Raw genomic sequence first — 23,540 nt, forward strand, 5'->3', positions numbered from 1 at the left:
ATCCGACGGACCCTCCTCTCCAGGACCCCTGAATAGACTTTTCCAGGGAGGCTGAGGAGTGTGATCCCTCTGTAGTTGGAACACATCCTCCGATCCCCCTTCTTAAAGAGGGGGACCACCACCCCGGTCTGCCAATCCAGAGGCACTGTCCCTGATGTCCATGCAATGTTGCAGAGGCGTGTCAGCCAAGACAGTCCTACAACATCCAGAGCCTTGAGGAACTCCGGGCGTATCTCATCCACCCCCGGGGCCCTGCCACCAAGGAGTTTTTTGACCACCTCGGTGACCTCAGTCCCAGAGATGGGGGAGCCCACCTCTGAGTCCCCAGGCTCTGCTTCCTCATTGGAAGGCATGTTAATGGGATTGAGGAGGTCTTCGAAGTACTCCCCCCACCGACCCACAACATCCCGAGTCGAGGTCAGCAGCGCACCATCCCCACCATATACAGTACAGTGTTGACACTGCACTGCTTCCCCTTCCTGAGACGCCGGACGGTGGACCAGAATCTCCTCGAAAGACCTCTTTCCCTAATATTTTCCAGGCAAAGCCACATGTCCTCACTAAGATGGGACTCCTCATCCAACTGAAGAGGACTTACATTTAAATTCTGTTTGGCATAAACACCAACCCCACCTCCTTTTTTGTTCTTCCTAAAAAATGTGTATCCCTCTATGTTACACTCATCCCCATCTTTGTTATTTAGCCGGGTTTGCGTTATTGCTAAAATATCATAATTATGCTCTGCTACATACAACTCTAACTCACTTACCTTATTTTTGGTACTTCTAGCATTAAGGCAAGTTATTTTTAATGTGTTACTCCTACATTTAAATGTTTGCTTAGAATTTACATTACTACGCATTTTTATTTCTAGAATGTTGTTTATACCTCCATGCATAGATCTAAACCTTGCCTGTCCTAAACTCCCTGCCCCCCATTCCCTAGTTTAAACAATCCTCGACTAGCCTACATATACATTGGTGCCGCTCCAGTTCAGATGTAACCCGTCCTGGTGGAATAGGTCCCATTTGTTCCAAAAGGAGTCCCAATGCCCCATAAGCCTATACCCTTCTACCCTGCACCAAGATTTGAGCCATGTGTTAAGCCTTCTAATCTCCTCAGTCTTACCTGGACTGGTGCGTGGCACACCTTGTCAGTTCTGCTCCTCAGCTTGGCACCTAACTCTTTGAATTTGGATCACATAATTGACAGACTACCCTTATGTATGTCATTTGTTCCAACATGGACAATGACAACTGGATCCACCCCCGCTCTGGCCAAGAGTATATCCACCCTTCCAGGGAGGTCCTCCACCAGTGCACCTAGAAGGCAATACACCGTGCGAGACTCTCTCTGCCTCTGGAGTACACCTGCACTTCAGTCCCCCTAATGAGTGAGTCACTAACTATTACTACCTCTCTCTTTTTGGAAACTGGTTTTGAGGTGGCCCGTTGAGGCTCCTCATCCCTGCCTACCACCTCAGAATGATTAGAGACACCGTCCAGCTCCTCAAGGACATAACGGTTTGACTCTTATAATTCTGGGGTTGATGCCCCCTGGACAGTGTGCATCCTTTACCTTACACCTTTTGACCGTGACCCACCTATTTCTACCTGTCTAGTCTGGAATCTCCTCCCGCGCCACCTTTGGGGTGCACACTATCTCTCTAAAGGACATCTGGGCCAGGTCCACCAATTAGACTGCATCTCTTAATAGTTCATTATTGCATGGCACAACATCTGATGCACTAAACGTGTCAGTCATCAAACCATTACTTAAATAGTCAGACCTAGACCATATATACTTAATAATTATAGACTGTGGAACGAGCCCCGGACACAGACAGGCAGACATGTTGTAATCACCACCACACGTTTATTTACACCTAATATTTACAAGTCTTTAAGTGCCACAATAACCCCCAATCATCCCCAAAGTCCAGGCCAAACCACACTGCCTCTTCTTCGGACCACCTCCTTCTCTCTCTTCTCTGACCTTGTCCTTCTTCCACCTGACTCCAGCCTCGAATGAAGGGAGGCAGCCCCTTTTATCCATACCCGGATGTGCTCCAGGTGTGCACCGGCAATCTTCCACCGACACACCCCAGTGTGGCGGATGTGCCGGCTGTGTCCCCAGAAGCACTCCAGGTGTTTCCTCTCTTCTTCCCCCCAGCACTTCCTGGTGTTGCGGAAATGCTGGGGTCCAGGGTCCATAAGGCACGGAGACACCCCCTGGCGGTGACCACGGGCCCCTACAGGGTTGAGCTACTAAGCCCTGTACCCGTGGCCCCCAATACAACCAGGGTGGTTGCCCCCTTGTGGTCTGGAGGAGGCATGAGCCCTCCTCCTGTCTCCCCGGGCGTCCTGGCCGGGTGCCACAAGACCCATTTGAAATTTACTCTTTCTAAAGTACTTGAAAAAGTAGTTGACAATCAACTTTAGTCACACCTTACGCATCACAATTTATTTGAGAAATTCCAGTCTGGTTTCTGCACTGGTCATAGTACAGAAACGGCACTAACGCGTGTTGTAAACGATATTCTGATATACTTCTGATGAAGGAAACTCCACTGTAATTATGTAGATAGACTTAAGCGCAGCGTTTGCCACCATTTACCATTTAATTTTACAGCACAGGATGGAAACTGATGTTGGGCTTACAGGCAGTGTCCTTGCATGGTTCAGTTCTTATTTATCAAATTGATTCCGATATGTACAGAAATGAGCTGACAGTACTCCATCATTATACACAGAACTGAGATATGGTGTCCCGCAGGGCTCAGTACTGGGATTTACTGTTTTCACTTTACATGCTTCCACTGGGATCTATCATTAGGAAACATAATGTTAATTTTCACTCATACGCAGAACACACCCAGTTAAACCTTTCTTTTAGACCAAATGAAGTTATTTTGATATTGTCTTTAATTAATTGATTTAGTGAATTGAAGGAGTGGATGATTGAGAACTACTTCTCTTTAAATACTGATAAAACAGAGATGTTAATTATTGGAGGTAATGATGCTGATCACAACAATATTTTGTTATCATTTAACTGAGTTGGAATCACCATTAATTTTACTGAATCAGCCTGCAATCTATGACTTATCTTTGATACTAGCATGTCATCTAAAGCACACATTACAAAGTTGTCGAAATCATGTTTCTTCCATCTTAATAATGTTGGGAAATTAAGGTGTTTTCTAAATTCCTAAATAAGTAGGATTCTGAGAAATTAATTCATGTATTTATTTCTAGTAGGACTGACAAAATGTCCACTGGATGTTCAAATTGTTCTTTATACAGCTTTCAGTTAATCCAAAATGCTGCTGCAAGAATTATTACGAGAAAATGTGAACACATAACTCCAGTTCTTAAATACTTACACTGGCTCCTGGTTAAGTTTAGGCAAGATTTCAAAATCCTCCTTTTAACATATAAAGCCTTAAAGGGCCAAGGTCCGGCTTACTTGTCTGAACTTATCATGACTTACAAACCAGAGCGCACATTAAGATCTCAAAATGCCTGTCTGCTTATGATTCCAAGGATTAATAAAATAGCAGTGGGAGGTCGAGCTTTTAGTTACATGGCCCCTAAACTGTGGAAGGGTCTGCCTGCTAGTATAAGAGATGCCCCTTCGGTCCCAGCTTCCAAATCCCAGCTGAAGACTCGCTACTTCCATTTAGCATATCCTGACTACAGCTGCTGATTAACTGTACAGACTGCATCTCTGTTGTTAGTCATTAGCACAAAAACATAAGTAATACATTACCTATTCTATTTCTCTTCTCTGTACTCAAATGTGGCACTTGGTGCCACGGCCCTACTGCCAAATTGTTTTGCCTGCCTAAGGTAAAGTCATAGCAGGAATCATCAGGTAGAGGGGTCCTTTCATTGGATTGGCTGGCCAATCAGCTGTGGAATGGCCAGTAGAGGGAGGCAGTTGATGGCCGAGGTCTCCAGGACTCTGAACAAATCCAAATTATATTATGTGATATCATGTACTGTTGAATTCTGCTCTGTACTTGTAATATTTCTATTGCATTATTATATTGTATTGAGGATTACTTGTTTTCTGTTCTGTGTATAGATTTGTATTTGGGGCGGCTCGGTGGCGCAGTGGGTAGCGCTGCTGCCTCGCAGTTGGGAGACCTGGGGACCTGGGTTCGCTTCCCAGGTCCTCCCTGCGTGGAGTTTGCATGTTCTCCCCGTGTCTGCGTGGGTTTCCTCCCACAGTCCAAAGATGTGCAGGTTAGGTGGATTGGCGATTCTAAATTGGCCCTAGTGTGTGCTTGGTGTGTGGGTGTGTTTGTGTGTGTCCTGCGGTGGGTTGGCACCCTGCTTGGGATTGGTTCCTGCCTTGTGCCCTGTGTTGGCTGGGATTGGCTCCAGCAGACCCCCGTGACCCTGTGTTCGGATTCAGCGGGTTGGACAATGGATGGATGGATGGATTTGTATTTACCCACTTTTTTTGACACCAACTGCACACCCATCCTACCTGGAAAGGGATCTCTCTTTGAACCACCTTTCCCAAGGTTTCTTCCATTTTTTTTCCCTACAAGGGTTTTTTTGGAGTTTTTCCTTGTCTTCTTAGAGAGTCAAGGCTGGGGGGCTGTCAAAAGGCAGGGTCTGTTAAAGCCCATTGTGGCACTTCTTGTGTGATTTTGGGCTATACAAAAATAAATTGTATTGTATTGTATTGTAAATAAGAACACTACAATATCAAAAATCAAAGGGACTCAACACGTGTAAAGAAAGAAAAGTGAAGTAATAATCAAAATCAGAAGTCAAAAGACAATGGAGAAGAAGAGTATGGAATGGAGGACAGGTGGGTTGCGGTGCAATAAGTGACTTGGGAGCGAAGTGTAACCTTCACCTCCCACAAGTCCTGCACATAATGCTGAGAATTAATAAACTTGATAATATATAAGATACAGGAATTTACCGGAGAGCGTAACAAGTTGACTTGGGAATTAAGCCCTGACTTGAAATTTTTATTGGAGCACACCTAGCCCTAACAGGGAGTCTTGTTTTATTCTTTAGCTTGCCCATTACCCAATCTAACATGCATAACCCACTGTCCACATACCTGAATCCTTCCATTATATCTAAATAACTCTTTACCCCAGGAGACATGCAAAACTAGATGCGAGCAAGCTTGTCAAATAGCTGGAGAGCGGAGCCAATCCGGATGTGGCACAGTCTCATTTTGTAGGATGCAAAAAAGTGTCCAGCATAGTGCAGTTGTTGGAAAAGGAGATCAGGACCACCGCTAAGACAATCGCCGACAAACACAACAGAGTATTAAGGCAGGGTCACTGGATAAGGAATCAAGCACATTGTGAATGGGGAAGACATTTGAGACAAGCACAGTCTATTTTAAGACCTCAGCAATAATCACAAAAGATACAGTTCTTTCCTCTGGCAACACTTAATTTTCCTTGTATACTGTAGTGGTCTCAGGACAGAACAAGTCCAGATGCCTGTCATCAGTTCCATGGTCACATCCCTCCCTCAAAAGCCTTATAAAGCCTCCTCCTTGAACTTAGCCACAGCTGTCAACTCGTTCTTGAACAGCAACGAGTCACCACAGGAACACCGCACATTTTCACCACTGATCTTGGCTGTCAGGCCAGTCCACACATCTCCACCTAATAACCCTCATCATTAACATGTCACCTTAGTATGTATAGTTCCTTTACCACACTCTTGCTAACAGTCAGGTACCCGTCATTGTTTTGGATTACATTGTTTCACATTATTCTGTAAACTTATAGCCTTCTTTTATTATACTGGTGACCAACAATCCTTTACTTTCTGTCCGGTCCAATACTTGAACTGCAATAATATATTCCATTATTATCATTAGTGAGACAAACTTCAGCAGGTTAAAATGTAAGTTTATTCTCATTTTTCAGATTCCACCTACCTATTCCATCCTCAGCAAACCTTCTCTATTAAAACATATGTGTTGGCCAACCACAATGCATACACTTTCACATTACCCAGGTTTATTTTAAACCTTTCCCAACCATTTATATTATCTCGATCACATCTAATTGAAACTCACACCTATTTTAAATACCTCCAAATATCAAATTTAGCTCAATGTTGGTATTCATTTGTATTTATATTAATTCTGGAAGGCATTTTTCAAAGTCACACACCATTCCTTTCACAGCAGACTTTGTATATCACCCTTAAATTATAACATACATATATTTATCTTGTCTTATTTATATATATATATATATATATATATATATATATATATATATATATATATATATATATATATATATATATATAATAAAAGGCAAAGCCCTCACTGACTGACTGACTCACTCACTCACTCACTGACTGACTGACTCACTCATCACTAATTCTCCAACTTCCCGTGTAGGTGGAAGGCTGAAATTTGGCAGGCTCATTCCTTACAGCTTACTTACAAAAGTTAGGCAGTTTTCATTTCAAAATTATACGCGTAATGGTCATAACTGGAACCTCTTTTTTGTCCATATACTGTAATGGTAGGCAGCAAGATGGCCATAGGAGACTGAGTTGCGTGTCGCGTCATCACGCCTCCCACGTAATCACGTGAACTGACTGTGAACTCAGTACGTAGAAAAGAAGGAGGAGCCCCAAAGAGCGCAGAAGAAAACATTCATTACACAATTGACAAGGCAGCGAAACAATAAGAAGCGAGTGAGTGACGCATACAAGCATCTTCATAAGACACGAGGTATAAAAAAGCACGGTGTAAACCGTAACCTTAACTTTATAGAAACGCTCCCGCTGCCGTTTGCAATGCCATATTCGCGAGATACAAGTTTAATGAGAAGACACGAGGTATAAACGAGAGTTTGCATCACTTTGTAACAGAGTTAAAATTGCTGTAGCGAGAAACTTTTAACTGCCGGGTCTTAGCTAACATTAAATAAACCCGTGGACATCGCAACATCACACAAGAGAGTGGCTCACGTGAAGTGACTGAACGCAGCAGGAGTGATCACTTCCATGAATGAAACCTGTTCAAAAAACACATTACACAATTGATAAGGTAGGAAAAGAATATGAAACAAGGCACGGTATAAACCGTAACTTTAAGTTTATAGAAACGCTGCCGTTTGCAATACCATATTCGCCCCTGCGAAGCGCGGTGATTTTGCTATATATATTAAACTATTTCAACCATTGTATGATCTGCTTCTCGCAACTGAAAGAGGGCACCGTGGCAGAAGTTAGCCGACTTGCTCACCAACCACAAGCGTTACCTGGTAGGTAACCACCCATACAATCAGATTGTGAATCAGACTACGAATGCCTGCAATGTAATTACCCCGATCTACATGCTGTCAAATGAACGAACCTCACGCCGTGGCACAACGTTAGGGGCTTCGCCTCTACGTCCGAGGATCGATTCCCGTAAGGGAGTGCAGTGATTGTGTACTCCTGATGAGCCCACAATTACGGCGAAACACGTGTCGCATACTATGCATCTTCAAAGCACGGTGTAAACAGTAAGTTTAAATTGAGTTTATAGAAACGCTCCCGCTGCCGTTTGCAATACCATATTAGATGACTTTGTAACAGAGTTAAAATTGCTGGAGCGATACATTTTTAACTGCCGGGTCATGTCGCGTGTTCTTGGGTAGGTACACCAAAAAATGTATACATTTATGCATGTAATGGGCAAACAAAAAATCTACTATACCCGAAAGCACTACAGTAGTACTCAATGTATCTTTACTTCTTAAATGTTAATGTTTTACTGTTTAATAATTTATACGCTTCTTATATGTTATTCAGATTCTTTTATCAAAATACCAGTAACAGCGCACTGCACGATAACGTGGAGTGAATACACTTGACATGACCATTCATAGTATTTATCCTCTTTCTCTGTACGTTTACCATTCGTTTGCTCAGAGGTTGATGCGCTTGCTGCTTAATGAGCAGCTCTTGACCCTAGCGTCCCGCTGCTTCTCTTCTTTCGTCGGCATCTTTTCCCGTTAAAACTCATTTTTTTTAAAACTTAGTATGTTTTCTTTAATTTTTCAGTTAAGCTGGCACTTAAGTCTTCAATCTGCCTCAAGAATGATTAGCGAAGGTGGTAGACAATGAAAACGTCAGCCGTACGCATCCGCCACGCACGCACTGGTGCACGCAGCTGTGAGTTGATTCTACAATAAAATAAAATAAAGATAAAAAGAGTAATAACTTGCAGCACCGCTATTCAATTACACTTGCCTAACGCCTCTCCTAAGGGGAAATACTGTGGGATCTGGGCATCCGTCAAAGCAGCAATCACAAGCCTGATTACAAAGCGGGAAGCTGTGATTTGTCGTCTCCCTCCCATGTAACAATCACAGCCCGTGTTGCAACGCACTATGTATGTATATGTATATATGTGTATGTGTGTGTATATGTATGTGTGTATATATATAAATATATATATGTGTTCATATGTGTGGGAAAGCGAATAGTAGACGTGACGTAGTATCTGTGTACCAAATTTCAAGTCAATAGGTGAAACGGTTTGCGAGCTACAGCTGATTTAAAATCCTGGACAGACAAACGAATAGCCACGGTAGTGTTTTATAGAAGAACATTTTAATGTTTAATAATTTATATTTATATGCAATGTGCTTCTTATATATTACTTCATATTCTCAAATGACAATGATGTTAATGTTGTTTATATTGATTTCTATGTTATTGTAAGTGCTCTTTATTTGTGGAAAAATAAATTTGGCAATTAAACTTATTTTATACATACATTTTATTTTTTTCTCTTGCACTCAGTGAGCGAATCCACTGGCTAATCAGCTATATATATATATATATATATATATATATATATATATATATATATATATATATATATATATGTATGTGTATATATATATGTGTGTGTATATATATATATATGTGTATATATATGTAGATATACAAATATGTATATGTATATATATGTATATGTGTCTGCATGTGTGTGTGTATATATATATATATATATATATATATATATATATATGTATGTGTATATATATGTTGATATATGTATATATATGTGGATGTGTATATGTATCTATTTATGTATATACAGTATGTTTATGTATATATATGTTTACATAACCTCTTTAACACACTACTTCTCCGCTGCGAAGCGCGGGTATTTTGCTAGTATATATATATATATGGTTGAAAAAATAGTTTACTGTCAAATAAATGCAAAGAGTACACGACACATGTTTCGCCCTCATTCTGGGCTCATCAGGTGTACACACTCCACTCCCTCTCGGGAATCGAACCTCGGACGTCAGCATCAGAGGCGATGCCCCTACCGTTGCGCCACGGCATGTGGTTTATTTATTTGACAGCATGTAGATCGGGGTAATTACATTCACGGCATTCGTAGTCTACATGCTGTCAAATAAACTACATGCTGTCAAATAAACGAACCACACGCCATGGCGCAACGTTAGGGGCATCGCCTCTGACGCTGACGTCCGAGGTTCGATTCCCGAGAGGGAGTGCAGTGGAGTGTGTAAACCTGATGAGCCCAGAATGAGGGCGAAACACGTGTCGTGTACTCTTTGCATTTATTTGACAGTAAACTATTTTTTCAACCATTCTATGATCTGCTCCCCACAAACTGAGGGCACCGTGGCGGATGTTAGCAGATTGCTGGCCAACCACAAGCGTTACCTGGTAGGTAACCACCCATACAATCAGATTGTGACACAGACTACGAATGCCGTGAATATATATATATATTGTGTGAGAAACGGCTGGCAGCTCAATCCGGCCGGGATGTCCCAGGATGGGAAGAATGGAGAAGGGCAGCCTTTCCAGGACACTGCCTCCCCCAGGACGCTAGGTGGCAGCTCCCCTGGACGGCAAATGTACCCTGGACTCCTGCAAGGCATCATGGGACGTGGAGTCCATTTTCTCAGCCCTGTTGGGTGCTGTGGGTGCCGCCAGAGGGAGCTAATAAAGGACCTGGGGACTCCTACTTTTCTTACAACCCGGAAATACTTCGAAGTCACGAGGGAGGAAGCCCACAGTACTTCCGGGATGCTTGAGGAGGATGATGTGGCGTTTGACCCGGAAGAAGAGGAGAAACATTTCCGGGTCATGGAATATATAAAGGACTGTTGGAGACCCAGCAAGCTGAGCCGGAGTTGAGGATTGTTATTGTTGAATTATTATTAATTATTGTTATTGGAGAATTGTGGAGTGTGTAGTGCTTTGTGCACTTTATTGAAGAAAATATTAAAAAATTCTTATTAGTGCTTTTATACGTGTGTCTTGGACATCTGTCTGTTGGGTTTCATGGGTCATCAGCACCCCTAACGTCCACTATATATATATATACACAATATACTGTATACTGTATATTGTGAAAGAAGTCACCCTCAGACACACAGAAAGATTTGGAGCAGCCACCCATATATTGTACCTAGCTGCAATGGTTAATTGAACTTGCACAGATATGCTCAGTACGAGTTCTCAACATGAACTGATGAATAGTGGCAAAGATGGTGGCTTTAAAGGCCACTAAAGCAAGTGATGTCATCTCTTTGGCCCGGAACTGGAAGTGACGTCTTATTGGGAATCTGAACTGGAAATTACGTTTTATTGGGAGTTGGAATCAGAAGTGACGTCACTCTTGGCGCAGAAATCAGGCAGATTTTCCTGTGATTGGTCTGCAGAGAAAACAGAGACAGGTTTAGTGCACCCCGCCGCACCCTGGCCTGGCATGGGATTACCTTCTTTCAGTCCACTCAGCTTCCTCCTACTTGCATGTGTGTGACGATATATATATTATTTATTTATTTACCTATTTATTTCACACAATGCCGGCCAAGCATAACCTCATGCCTATGCACACATAAAAATTTTATTTTATTTAATTTTTTTCTTAAGCCCTGTCTAGACACCGACAGGAATTAGATATCCTATACTGGTCCAATCTAGTCACCGACAGGAACCTGGATTCCCAACAACCTGATACTGGACCTATCTAGTCACTGACAACTGCCTGGATTGTTCTTTTTTTTAATTCCTCTGATATTTACCACTGTTGAGCCACCAACAGGGTCTTAAATCCAATACCGGTGTTATTCAATACCAGACTCCAATAGGAGTCTTGATTCTGAACAACCCGACAGGTGCCTGGATTGTTCATTGTACTCGGCTGCGATTTTTTTAAAAATTATTTTATTTCCCCCTTGTGCTTGACCGATAGAGAAAAACTCCTGTCATCATTTTTTAATTTTACTGTCACTACTTGTTAATGGATCATTGTAGAGTTGCCCTTTAACCTGACCTGCAACATCCCTGGGTGATTTGTAAAGAAAACCAGATTACCTGGAAAAAATCAGCAAGCTTAGCTAAGGCAAAGCTGGGGCCAAGATTCTAATCCAGATGTCCCTATTATGCAAAAATGCTTTCCATGGCATTCCTGTGATGCACAATATTCTAACAAAAACATTCAAGCCCTCTAAATTCAGGAGGTAAAATTTTTTAATCATGGGGTTTTGTGTGCCAGTTGGTCTCGTCTTTATTTTCTCAAACTGCTTTCACTTCACCTACCTAAGTTTGTCAATATCAGGATATCTAATAGCTTATAAGACAGAGATGAAGTAGTGATTTGAAAGAGACATTAAATCCATCACCATCTTTCCTATAATCATGTTTAAAAAGTTGTATTTGCTTAAAGCTAACTAACTGTTTTGATGTTTATTTCACATAGGTCCGCCTGTTAACGTAGCAATGGCTATTGAAGTTGCAAGTATAGATCACATCTCTGAAGTAAATATGGTAAGTTGTCAGTTGATTTCCTTATGAATATTCAAAAAGAATAACATGGTTCATGGCTGTCTTGTCTTTTTTATTAAAACTGATGCTCCATTTTGAAATAGTTGTCAATGGGAAGTCAAACTGAAATGGCTAAAAGTATTACTGTAGTCTAGACTGTTCTGTAGTAACAACTGAAGCAATTTTATGTATTCTAAATAGTAATATGCCTTCTTGGTTTTGACTAAGTTAAAAATAATGTTAATTTTTGCTTTTGAAACTTATGAGTAAATTTAATTTTTTAAGTACAAAATTGGGTATTAAATTTCTTGTTTTCGCATAGTTTAAAATGGGTATTTTTGAGCACCGGCTGTTTTTTCAATTTAGTTCAGTTCATAAACAATCTGTACAGATGTAACAAAAAATCAGAGTCCCGTGAAATAGATAGATAGATAGATAGATAGATAGATAGATAGATAGATAGATAGATAGATAGATAGATATGTTAGGATATTTTAAGTTCAGGGAAATGCACATTAAGTCCTAAGTGCTCTAATTTGTATAAGACTCATTTTTCACTCCAACTGGCAGCATTTTTTTCAAAGTGGAAAATGTCTCTGGACAAGTCACCAGCATATCATATCAAAGAAATATACATATCAACACTCACTACAATTAACAACTGATATACAAAATAACAATTGATTCACATAGTGTTGTACTGAACTGCACAGGGTGGTAATTGATTTTAGGAATTGCAACTGGGAGACAGAAATAGGTTGAATAAACAAGCCAAACTCATAACGTGAGTCAAGGAATATGAAAAGCACGGCCTAATACATATAGCAGTAATCTTAGCCTTAGAAATAGTGTGAGAAGATCAGAAACCAAATGTTCACTTAAGCGGAGTTTGTTCATAAGACATAAATTGTAGTCAAAACACACACACACAAATCAGAGCCTTTTAACAAACAATAATTATTGTTTAATTAAGGTGATTCTCAATCTTAAATCTTAAAATGGTGGTGCCCATAAGAAGTACAAGATAGCATAAAAAATTGTTTACATAAGTAAAAACACATTTAAACAAAAATAAATGTGATCATTGGTAGTTCAACTGAAAGAGGAGCAGATTTCAGTCATGATTTTCAAATACATGACATGTAAGACGGACTTAAAGTGAGCCAAAAGAGCTAAATAATATGATTCTGGACCCACCTTCTTCTTAATTGTATAAGGTTGAATATACAGTACTTAGGAGCAGGTTTCCAGGTTGGTACTCTCAGGTAGATGTTTTGTGCAGTGAGTAACAACTTTTGCCTGTCCCTAAACTCTGGGGCCTCTGTAGGTTTTTAGTCCACAAATCACTTCACAGTAGTTTCCATTTTCTTCAAATTCTCCTGGACCAACCCACAGTTATTTACTTTTCTCCAGATAATCCAACTCACTTAGAACTGATGATGTAAGGGAAGGAAATTTAAGCAAACATGGTTATTACCCATAGAGACATTTAAATAAGAACATTTTAATGGAGATATGATACATTATGCACAAATTCTACTAAAGGCAAAATACATCACCAAACAGACTGACAAGACTCAATATTAAATCATAAAAACTCCCTCTCCCGTGGTTTCCAGTTTCTAATCATGGCTACTTAAGCACAATACGTGTACAGTAATTTCACAACCTAAAAGTATTACTTAATTCTTGTGAGATACTTCTCTACCTTAACAAATAAGTGATTATCTCTCAATCATTGTAAAACATCAAAGAGGTATTGTATTTGGGTTTGGAGATCTTTAGAGAAAATAAGATTATCATCAGTATAAACTAGGACAAAATTACTGAAGACATAATGAAAAATTTGATTTAGAAAGGGCAGAAAAACAGCTGCAGCATTTGCTAAAACATATGGTGTTACACATCATTCATAATATCTATTTATGGTATTAAACACTATTTTCCATTCATGACCTTCTCTTATGCATTTCAAATTATGTGAACTTTGTAAATCTAACTCAGTCTAATTTTGTAAATATGGTAGACCCTGTAATCTGATTAAGTAGATACGAGATAAGGAGAATTGGAAAGCTTTTTCTTATAGTTATTTTATTCAGCACCTTCTAATAAGTACAAGAGCGAAGACTTCCATCTTTCTTCTTGACAAAGAGAATCCCACCTGTATTTAACTATCAGATGGGACAATGAATACATTATTTAAATTCTCCTGTGATCTGGGTAAGGCATATCTTGTAACTTTAGGAAGGAGGTGCCTGACAATAAATCAATAGAGCAGTTGTATTCCCTATAAGGAGGCAGAATTAATGATTTATATTTATTCAAAACATCCAAATAGTCATTATAGTCCATTAGCTGTTAGATCTATACAAATACACTGTATAATTGGTGATATTACTCCGCTTAAATGTGTACATATGTGTAAAACACAATGAAATTATCACAATCACTTCACCTGACAAGAATTATTATGTACATAATATGCGATGGTTGGCATTAATTGCTCCCTCTCCTATGACTGAGCCTTGAAGTCCAGATTGTTTGCGCTTCACCAGGTTTTCAAATTGTTACTACCCTTCACTAGTGTTCCACCTTGAGTGGGACTAGACAGTAAAACCAGCATTCTGGATCTACCCCCTTCACACCTCCTAGTGTTAATACAATGTGTACCTGAAGGTAAATTCAGAACAGAATTATCATATGGCAGCAAGGCGTTATAGAACACATTTGAACTAAAATTGCATAGTCAGGTAAGACGGATTGCCCTTTGTTGTGATGTAAGATTTTGCATATAACTTGATAAATATTTTGTATGTCTTTATTTGTAACTTAGGCAAAGCAATGTAATATTAGTGTTACATTATGTAAGAAGCATTCACGTTTACATACCCCCCCTCCCCCCACCAGGAATGGGTCTCTTTGAATTTTATGACAGAATTGGGGGAGGAAGTACCTTAAATCAGTTTGGCGAGTGTTTCTCTGCTAAAGTCTTTCAACCCCCGCAAGAAAACCAGGCTGCCTAACTGCCAAGTTAAACCTTAACATATGATTTGGGGGCAGGTGTTAAGATGTTCTATTCCTATGTTCTATATCGGTCTGAAGTATGGCTGGAATTGGCGTGTATCAAAAGCTTTTAAGTACCATGGCGTCCTATTGGCTCTAGGGGTTGGACAGAGAATCTATAAATTTACTTGCTTAACCTCACACTCTCTCTCTTACTAACATCTGATGAAGAAGCATCTCTTACCAAACTGACGAACTGAAAGGACAACACAATGGAGAGCACAGCTCGGCAACCATATTGAACAGACATGTGGCTGAAAGCTGACCACAAATGAACTAGAGACATTTTTAAGTAACTAACAAGTCTGTGTGCCGCCTGAAACTACACATCACCATTTAATCAGGTTGTATGGTTGCCAATATTCAAATGTACTTTGCATATTGTTATTATTTATGAATATTACCAATAATACATTGTTTAAATTGTAACTTAACTTCTGCTTGTCTTTTACTATACCTAATTGCCAGAGGTTATAGATATAGAAGGGTAGGTGGGGAGAAGTTATATACTATAATACCTTATAAACAGTGTTAAGTCTGTGGGATTTGAGGCATTCTGACAGAGGCTACATCTTAATAATACAAAGGGGAAAGTAGAGCAATATATTACTCTACCAAGACAAAACACCCTTGATACCACAAAGTTGGTCAGCACAGGCCTGAAGAATTTGAGGATTGACTCCAGGTGGTCCCACAGTGTTTTCTGTGTGTAGCTTCTGCAGTTGTCTCCTTAGTTGGTTTTCAGTTATGGACAGCCCATAATGATAGACAGAGGTCACTGGCCATTCTCGTTGACCTGGTAGGAGGTATTGATGTAGTAGGGTGGGTGTGGGAAGACTGGTCATTGAAAGAAGATGGCAGTGGGAGGGAAAATCTATTAAAATGTTGTTTCAATGTGCTGGCTTTGTCTAAATCTGAGTAGCTTGTTTTCTATTTTAGCTTTGTAAGCTTCCTTTCCTTTACTCAGCTTTTTCTTCAGCACTCCATGTGTGTCCTTCATAGCCTCTTTGTCACTAGATTTGAATACTCTCTTTTTCTCATTCTGGAGACCTTTTATCTTAGTATTCCAGAGGTTGCTATTTGGAAAGCAATGCACTATCTTTTAGGATACAGTGGTGTTAATTCAAATGTTGATATACTCTGTGATGCAGTGACTGAGTCCCTCAACATCATCCCCTTTCAACTTACACATCATTTCCAAGTCTGTCATTTGGAAGCAGTCATTCAGAGTCATTTTATCCTCCAGGCTCCGCTTCCTCACTATCCTGGTGATAACAGGTTGCCATCTAATAATAGGTTTGCAGCTGGGAATAAGATGATTCAGGATGTGGTCAGATCTGCTTAAAGGTGCCATTAAAATTACACTTAAAGTCATCTTTAACAGCTGAATAGATCAGGTCCAGATTGTTATTTTCATTAGTGGAGCAAGACACACACTGATAGAAATTTGTCCTAGTTCCTTCCAAAGTCACATGGTTGAAGTCACCACATATTATAACTGCAGGGTCAGAATAAGTCAATCGTCAAAGCATTGGTGATGGATTGAATCATTTCCGTTGCTGAGTCACCATTTGCAGAAGGAGCAATATAAAAAAATAATAAGTGTGATATAATTTATTTCCTTGGGCAAATGAAATGTTTGAATTTCAACAGCCAGAATTTTAATATCTGAATTACAAACTGTAGTTTTAACTGTAATATTCTCCCTTTTACACATTTCCTCATTCACATAGACGACCAGTTCCCCTCCTGTCTTTTTTCTAAGGTATATTAGGTTTAAGCCAGCTCTTCGTATATCACACAATAACACTAATACAATGATAATGATCATGACATGACAATGATCAAACATTGCTAATTACAATTGATGGTAGATCAGTTCTAAAACCTTTTTGCCTTTTTTTACTCTCATGCCAGCATGTCGCCATCTACGTCTTTGGACAAACAAGTTTTGTGGTACAGTGAAACTGAGCTGCTTAAGCACTCACAATAGTAGCTGATTATGGGAGTATTTAAAACATCCCTCGTTTAATTCATTAGTGTCTCTCATTTTTCCAAGTGTTACAGATTTGGGTCATTTTCGGGACTCCATCCAAGTCTGCAGTCCATTTGAAGTACAGGACGAGCCAGTGCCTAGGTTTGTATGCATTGCATTTCGTTGGTAAATTTTAATAGCCATTTAAAATCCTTTTTTCTGATTTCTAGTGGCTACATTCATAGAAAAGCAAGAAACCAGATCAAATCTAATCTTAAGACTAATAAGTAGTAAACCAAGTTCAGAAAACAAAAGAAAAACAATGAAAAGTATGGAGTTTCTGTAAAAGGCTGCTGCTGCTTGCACAGTTCTAGGATGTCATTATCAATAGCCTCATACTCATCCTCAACTGCCCAAATTTACACAACTAAATCTATTATTTGGTCAGATATGAAGTCAGACAAGAACAAAACCAGACTAGAAAATTGCTCTTTTGTTTTTCTTGTTAAACTTTTAATACTTTTTATTTCTGAAGTCACTCCTTCATCTGAGTATTTGTACTAAACGTTAGCAGATAGAATTTTACTTTAAGAATTGGAATCAGAAGATAGAAAGAGGCCAGGGTTAAGAAGCCAATGTTATAATCTGGAGTCAAAGAATCTATTCATTAAGGCACAAGACATAAATCAATAATAAAGTTTCCACTCGGTTTTCAAAACTGGTTGCACTCAGCGTCAAAGCATTGCTACTGTTCCTGTGTGGTTTCCCTTTGTTTTTTAGATTCACATCCCTGACGCCGCTTTATCAATACACTGAAATTAACCATATATCATTTATAAATTTAAGGCATCTGATTGTAATCAACCTGTTACAATATAAAGGTCCAAGGAATGGCCAAACTCCAAATACTTTAATACTTTAATACTGCTTTAATGTTGTTACTCTCAGTGTACCACTCAGAGTATTTTAACCCACTGTATATGAATGTGAAATCACAGCTCTACAGCAGCTGATCGGAAAGCTCAACGGTGGGTTGAGTAGAAAATGCAGGGGGTTATTGGGATACAGCATCTACCCTGGAGAACATTTATAGTACACGATGCCACAGCCATGCACACAGTCTATTTGAACTTATCCCATTCTGCAAATGCTTCAGATCCTTTCCTGCACGAACCTCAAGGTTCAGAAACAGCTTCATCCCAAGAGCTACATACACACTCAATCTGTCCATCAATTGCTCCTGGTAGAACTGCTTGTACTTAGAATTACAACTTCCTCACTGTAAACTTGCACTAGAGCTGCAATATTGCAGAACCTGAGCCATTTTATGAACCATTTGCACTATCTGCACAATATGTGCATGTATATTGTACTTATTCTTTCATATTGTATATTTTTCATTGTTTTTTTATTGTATTATTATTGTTTTTATAATTGTTATTTTATTATTTTATAGGAAAATAAGTTTATGGAGGATGTGCGTATTGAATCTCATTGTACCATACAATAACAATGAAGGAATTCAATTTAATTCAATAGAAGAGAGCGAGTATTTACAGATGATGACGACTGGCTTCTAAGCTGATTTAGATTTCCAAGAGCTATCTTCTTGGAGCTCTTGATATCATTTTTAAGATGAAATGCATTAAAGTATGTATATTACATTATACAGATAAATTTTTAACTTCATTTAAATAATGTATACTGTTAATAATTCAACATGTGTGCATGGTGGTGCAGCGGTAGCAATGATTAGTAGGGACTGTTCCTGCCTCGCGATGTATGCTTCCTGGGACTGGCACGACCCTGGATGGATAGATGGATGGAATAATTAAACATGTACTATGTAGATATTTCAATGTTCCTTAAAAGTTTTGTAGAACTGGCGTTCTAAGCTTACAGATGGCTTGACATTTATTACAGGGCTTATCGTGTGGCTATTGGTTATGTGGAGAAAGAAAAGGAAGGACAATTGGGTGTTGGTACATTTGAAGGAGGCAATACTGCTGCATTAAATTATTTCATCGAGGGTTGCGCATGTTCCAGCAAGCATCTTGCGGGAGGCAGAAACAACCTCTGGACAAGGGCGCCAGCTCATCGTTACCACTGCGCCACCCTGTTCCCATGTTTAATACATGCTTTAATTAATTTCATCATGAAAATGATATCAAGTATACATCTTAGTATTTAAATTGTTCAGAGAGCTGTAATGTCATGAATGTAATATATTCTGTGTCCTGTTGGCATAAGAGAAAGCCCGTTTAAGAAGCATGTAGTGATTCAGAAACATAGAGCACATAGAAGAACACATACAATACGAAGCATTTAACATGCTACTTTAGTTATGATGGGATCTGAGAAACTCTAGCAAATTTAACATTGGTTTTAAGATTAAGTTTACAATGCTCTACTTTAATGACAAAATAAACTACAAGATTAAAGTGGATATTTCAACCTTTTTTCACTGTTTCCCTATTTTTTTTTATTTTCTCTGTACGTTAACACGCTTCTGTATGACACTCAGATGGTGGGCTACGATTCGCCATTTCACAGTGACTTTGATATCTGACCACTTCTTTTTTATTTCGGGCACTGTGCGACTTCCTGAACTTGAACTTCTGAGTTTCTGCACCACTTTCTATCACTCGATCAACTTTCTTTTGTTGTTTATACCACTGCTTAAGCCAGCAAATAGTACATTTTTAATTGCCTCCACTTCGCATTCACTAAAATAAATTTTTTCACGTGCTTTTGCCATTGTCTTTTAACCAAACACTGAATGGGGAAGGTGATATTTATATTTATTTGTATATTAAAATATGCAAAATTATTGGAGGAGTTGGGGTGGGATGGCAGGCGCATGTAGGTGCGTTTCTTTTCACGCTGACTGGGATTTATGGAGCAGAAGTGCGTGGAAGTTTGTGCATCTGAATTTTTTTCATATTTGGGCACACATTTCCACTTTTGTCTGTACACCATGTTTTAGTGTGAGTCCTACACATGGTGTTATGCATGATGCCCCTGTTCCTTACATAAAAAAAAAATTCTGTCTCCCTGCAGGGCAGGACACCAACAAGATGCATCAAGATCATCTATCCATTCATCCTTATTCTTAGCCACAGTGGAACACCCATTTAAAATCTTTACGCAAAAGCTTTAATTTTAATCTTAGTTCAACCTATGACTCGGCTTTTCTCAATTTCACTAAAACAAATATGTAAAGTGCCTCATAGAGTAGATGTACTGTATGTGTTGGGTACAACTTCTAGGAATATTAGAAATTAATGACAATTTTCAATTTTTATCAATTCAATATTAAATGATTTTAATCACCTTTTTATTATATATTACAAATGTCAGGTGTAGAGTCCTCACATTGAAGGTGGTGCACCATAGGGTTTCAATCTTTATCCTTACCATTGATTATGTGGAGTTTGGATATTTTCTCCATGCACATGTGGGTATTTTTTCCAAGTGCTTGTGTCTTATGCTGATTCAAAATTTTAAACTTGTCCAGTGTTGGTGTGTGCATTAGTGGATAGAGTCTTGAACCGCCAACTGTCTGGATTGGAATTCTCTTTTTCACCCAGTACTGCCAAGGTAGGAGGCATAGACTCTTGCTTGGATTAACTGGTTTTGAAATGTTTGGTGAATTGCTTTGAATGTAAGATTGAGTGTGTGTGAATGTGTTTCTGTTAAGGATCTTCCTTTACCAGAGAATAGAGGATAGTGACATTATATGATGTCAGATTGCATTCAACTATTCACTTCAAAGAGTCAGTAAAAACAATTCACAGATGTCAAGTTGTCATCCTTATTTACTGAGTAGTCAATACCTTTACAGAACAATAATGAACTTATAACTTTTGAAAAAGATCTACTTACAGTCAGTCATTGTCCAACCCGCTATATCCTAACACAGGGTCACGGGGGTCTGCTGGAGCCAACCCCAGCCAGCACAGGATGCAAGGCAGGAACAAATCCCCAGGCAAGTCGCCAGCCCATTGCAGAACACACACACACACACACCAAGCATACACTAGGGACAATTTAGGATCACCAATGCACCTAACCTGCATGTCTTTGGACTATGGGAGGAAACCAGAGCACCCGGAGGAAACCCATGCAGACATGGGGAGAACATGCAAACTCCACGCAGGGAGAACCCGGGAAGCGAACCCAGGTCTCCTTACTGCAAGGCAGCAGCACTATCACTGCACCACCATGCTGCTCTGCTTACAGTGTGGGTCCATATAACAACAACAGCATTTATTTCTTTATCACATTTTATACACAGGATGTTGTAACTCTAAGTGCTTTACAAGATGTCAAAAAAATTGTTACAATAGAAGAAAAACAAATTACAATTTGATAATAGTAATAATGAATAAATAACACACAAAAAGTAAATCAATATGCACTTACAGAAAATAGATACTGCATATAATTAATGGAATAGTAGAGTGTTTATATAAAGATTCATTTTATGAGTCTCTAAAAATGAGTCCAATGATAAGGCTACATGGAGAGGAGAGAAAAAAAATTTAAACTCCAGAGCAGTGGAACTCCAGTGGAAGTTCATGTGGTACTGGGGGAGTAAATACATTTGAGAAGTGGCAGAAAAGTGAATGTGCACTGTGCAGCAGCCAATTCAAAGTGAAAGGACAAACAGTTGCCTTAAACTAACTAGTGTGTTAAAACATACTAAGTAAACATAGTAAGTGTTAAGTTAATGTCCACTAAAATATGTGGAAGCACTAAACATGATTCTATATAGTGTTTCTCAGATGTAAAGATATTAACTGAAAACTAGTCCTTTAAGAAAAAGAAAATGTTTTCTTTGATTGAAGAGAACATTTCTTTATGTAATTGGTTCAGAATTCTTCCAGAAAATGCATTGTAGCAATCGGTTTCTTGTTTTCTTTCTCAAAACAATATAATCCCCTGTTAGCACTTTAGTTCAGATGAGCAAAGCTGGCATATAAATCAGTGAATAGTTAAGGTTGAAAGGGAAGGAGGATTGGGTTAGCAAGTGTCCCCTGACTGCATGTGCCAACCTCTCACAAAGACTAGAATTAGCTCAGCTAGATATGTTCTATGCATTATGTTCAACTCTCACTTTAAAATTTATGTTGCCCAAGTTAAAGAGGCAAACTCCTTTGTGTATGTGTATGTGTTTGCTCATTCAGATCTATGCTTTTATAACATTGTTGTGAAAAAACTTTGAAAAATGCTCCTTTTTCTAATGTACAGTTATTCTAAATGCTGTCTCTAAATGAAATGTATGTATGTGCCATTAATGGAATATCGATTTCACTGTGGTTTAAATTCTAAATGGTATCATCTTTAACCTATAAAGCTTCTTCAGTAATTCATGCATATAGGCAGCTTCACACTGCAGCTCAGTTCTAATTTTTTCATTCATATGTAACATACCTTGTCATTTTTAAGAATTGTGAATAGTGAAAAACCATATAGAATCAGGACATTAAGGATCTGATTTAAGCCACTTTACACAATTTTATTTTATCATTGATGCAACCTTTGTCAAATCTCTTTATTGAAAATCAAGGTGAATAGCAGTACAGTACTAACAGAAACAAGGTGAGGGGTCAGACCTAATAAATATTCGTTGTTATTGTTATAAGCCTATATAACCCAATTGCTAAATATTTTCTAAATTTCTTCATGGCATTCTGAAATTGTCAAGCCACTGTTTTGTATAAAACACCATCAAAATCTCTGTCTCTCTCTCTCTGTCTTCAACAGTCCTGGTTCCTCTCTTGTGTTTCTAGGGTGTCACATACAGAAACCTGGCTACATAACAAAGATTTTTTAGGAAGTATAGCCGAAAAACAGTATTTAAATGCATGCTGTCTTCAGCTGGATGATAAGTCGCACCTCAATCAGGATGTCTGGATTCAGTTGGAAAACATTAGGGATAGATTCCTTACTTCAGAGTGTATTACAGACCCCCTCAATACAGATGATAATTTCAATGCAGATCTTTGTAATAATATTAAAAGGCAAGTTGTGAGGGGATTATTATAGTCATTTGGGTCTTTAATTACCCAAATATTAACTTGGCTAACCTTGAAAATAGCAGACTATGACAGTGGGAGCTTTTAGACATAATCAGTGACTGTTTTTTTAACACAGTACAATAAAAGATCAAAATGGAGGGGTAGCCTGTATAAATTTAGTATTCTGTAATAATCAGGATTGAATTCAGGGTGTAAAGGTGGTTAAACCACTAGTGTCAAGTGACCAAAATATTAGTCAATTCTCTTTATTTTGGGAGAGCACTGATGCAAAGACTAAAACTGTTAAGATTTTGAACAGATGCAGCAAAGTCTAAAAGTTTTAAAACTGGGATAAAATTTAAAATGTCGAAACAGTCATGGACCAGCGGAACATGTTTAAAAATATTTTACATATAACGCACAACAGGTACATCCCAAAATCTGGAATTAGTAGAACATTTTATAAATTCAAAAGTGGATATTTAAGGAGATGAGAAAGAAGCTGCTAAGAAAAAACAGCTGTATAAGTCGTGTAAGACTAATAACTCTAATGCTAACCACAGGACATATAAGAGCAGGGCAATCATTAAAAAGCATATTAGGGAAGCTAAAAGGCAACTGGAAAGAAATATTGCAGATGAGTTAAAAAGTGAC

General features: G+C 38.8%; 1 protein-coding gene across 2 annotated transcripts in view; it reads left to right on the top strand.

Annotated features, from left to right (window-relative positions):
• The window catches only part of gabrd (gamma-aminobutyric acid type A receptor subunit delta), a 202,863-nt gene that overhangs the window by 79,561 nt on the left and 99,762 nt on the right, over window positions 1-23,540 (top strand). For both annotated transcript variants that reach the window (XM_028807484.2, XM_051931382.1), the window contains exon 3: window positions 11,761-11,828. In XM_028807484.2, coding sequence (XP_028663317.1) covers window positions 11,761-11,828 — 68 coding nt within the window. The remainder of the gene's footprint in view (window positions 1-11,760; window positions 11,829-23,540) is intronic.

Source organism: Erpetoichthys calabaricus, chromosome 8, assembly GCF_900747795.2.
Source record: "Erpetoichthys calabaricus chromosome 8, fErpCal1.3, whole genome shotgun sequence".
Classification (NCBI taxonomy): Eukaryota; Metazoa; Chordata; class Cladistia; order Polypteriformes; family Polypteridae; genus Erpetoichthys; species Erpetoichthys calabaricus.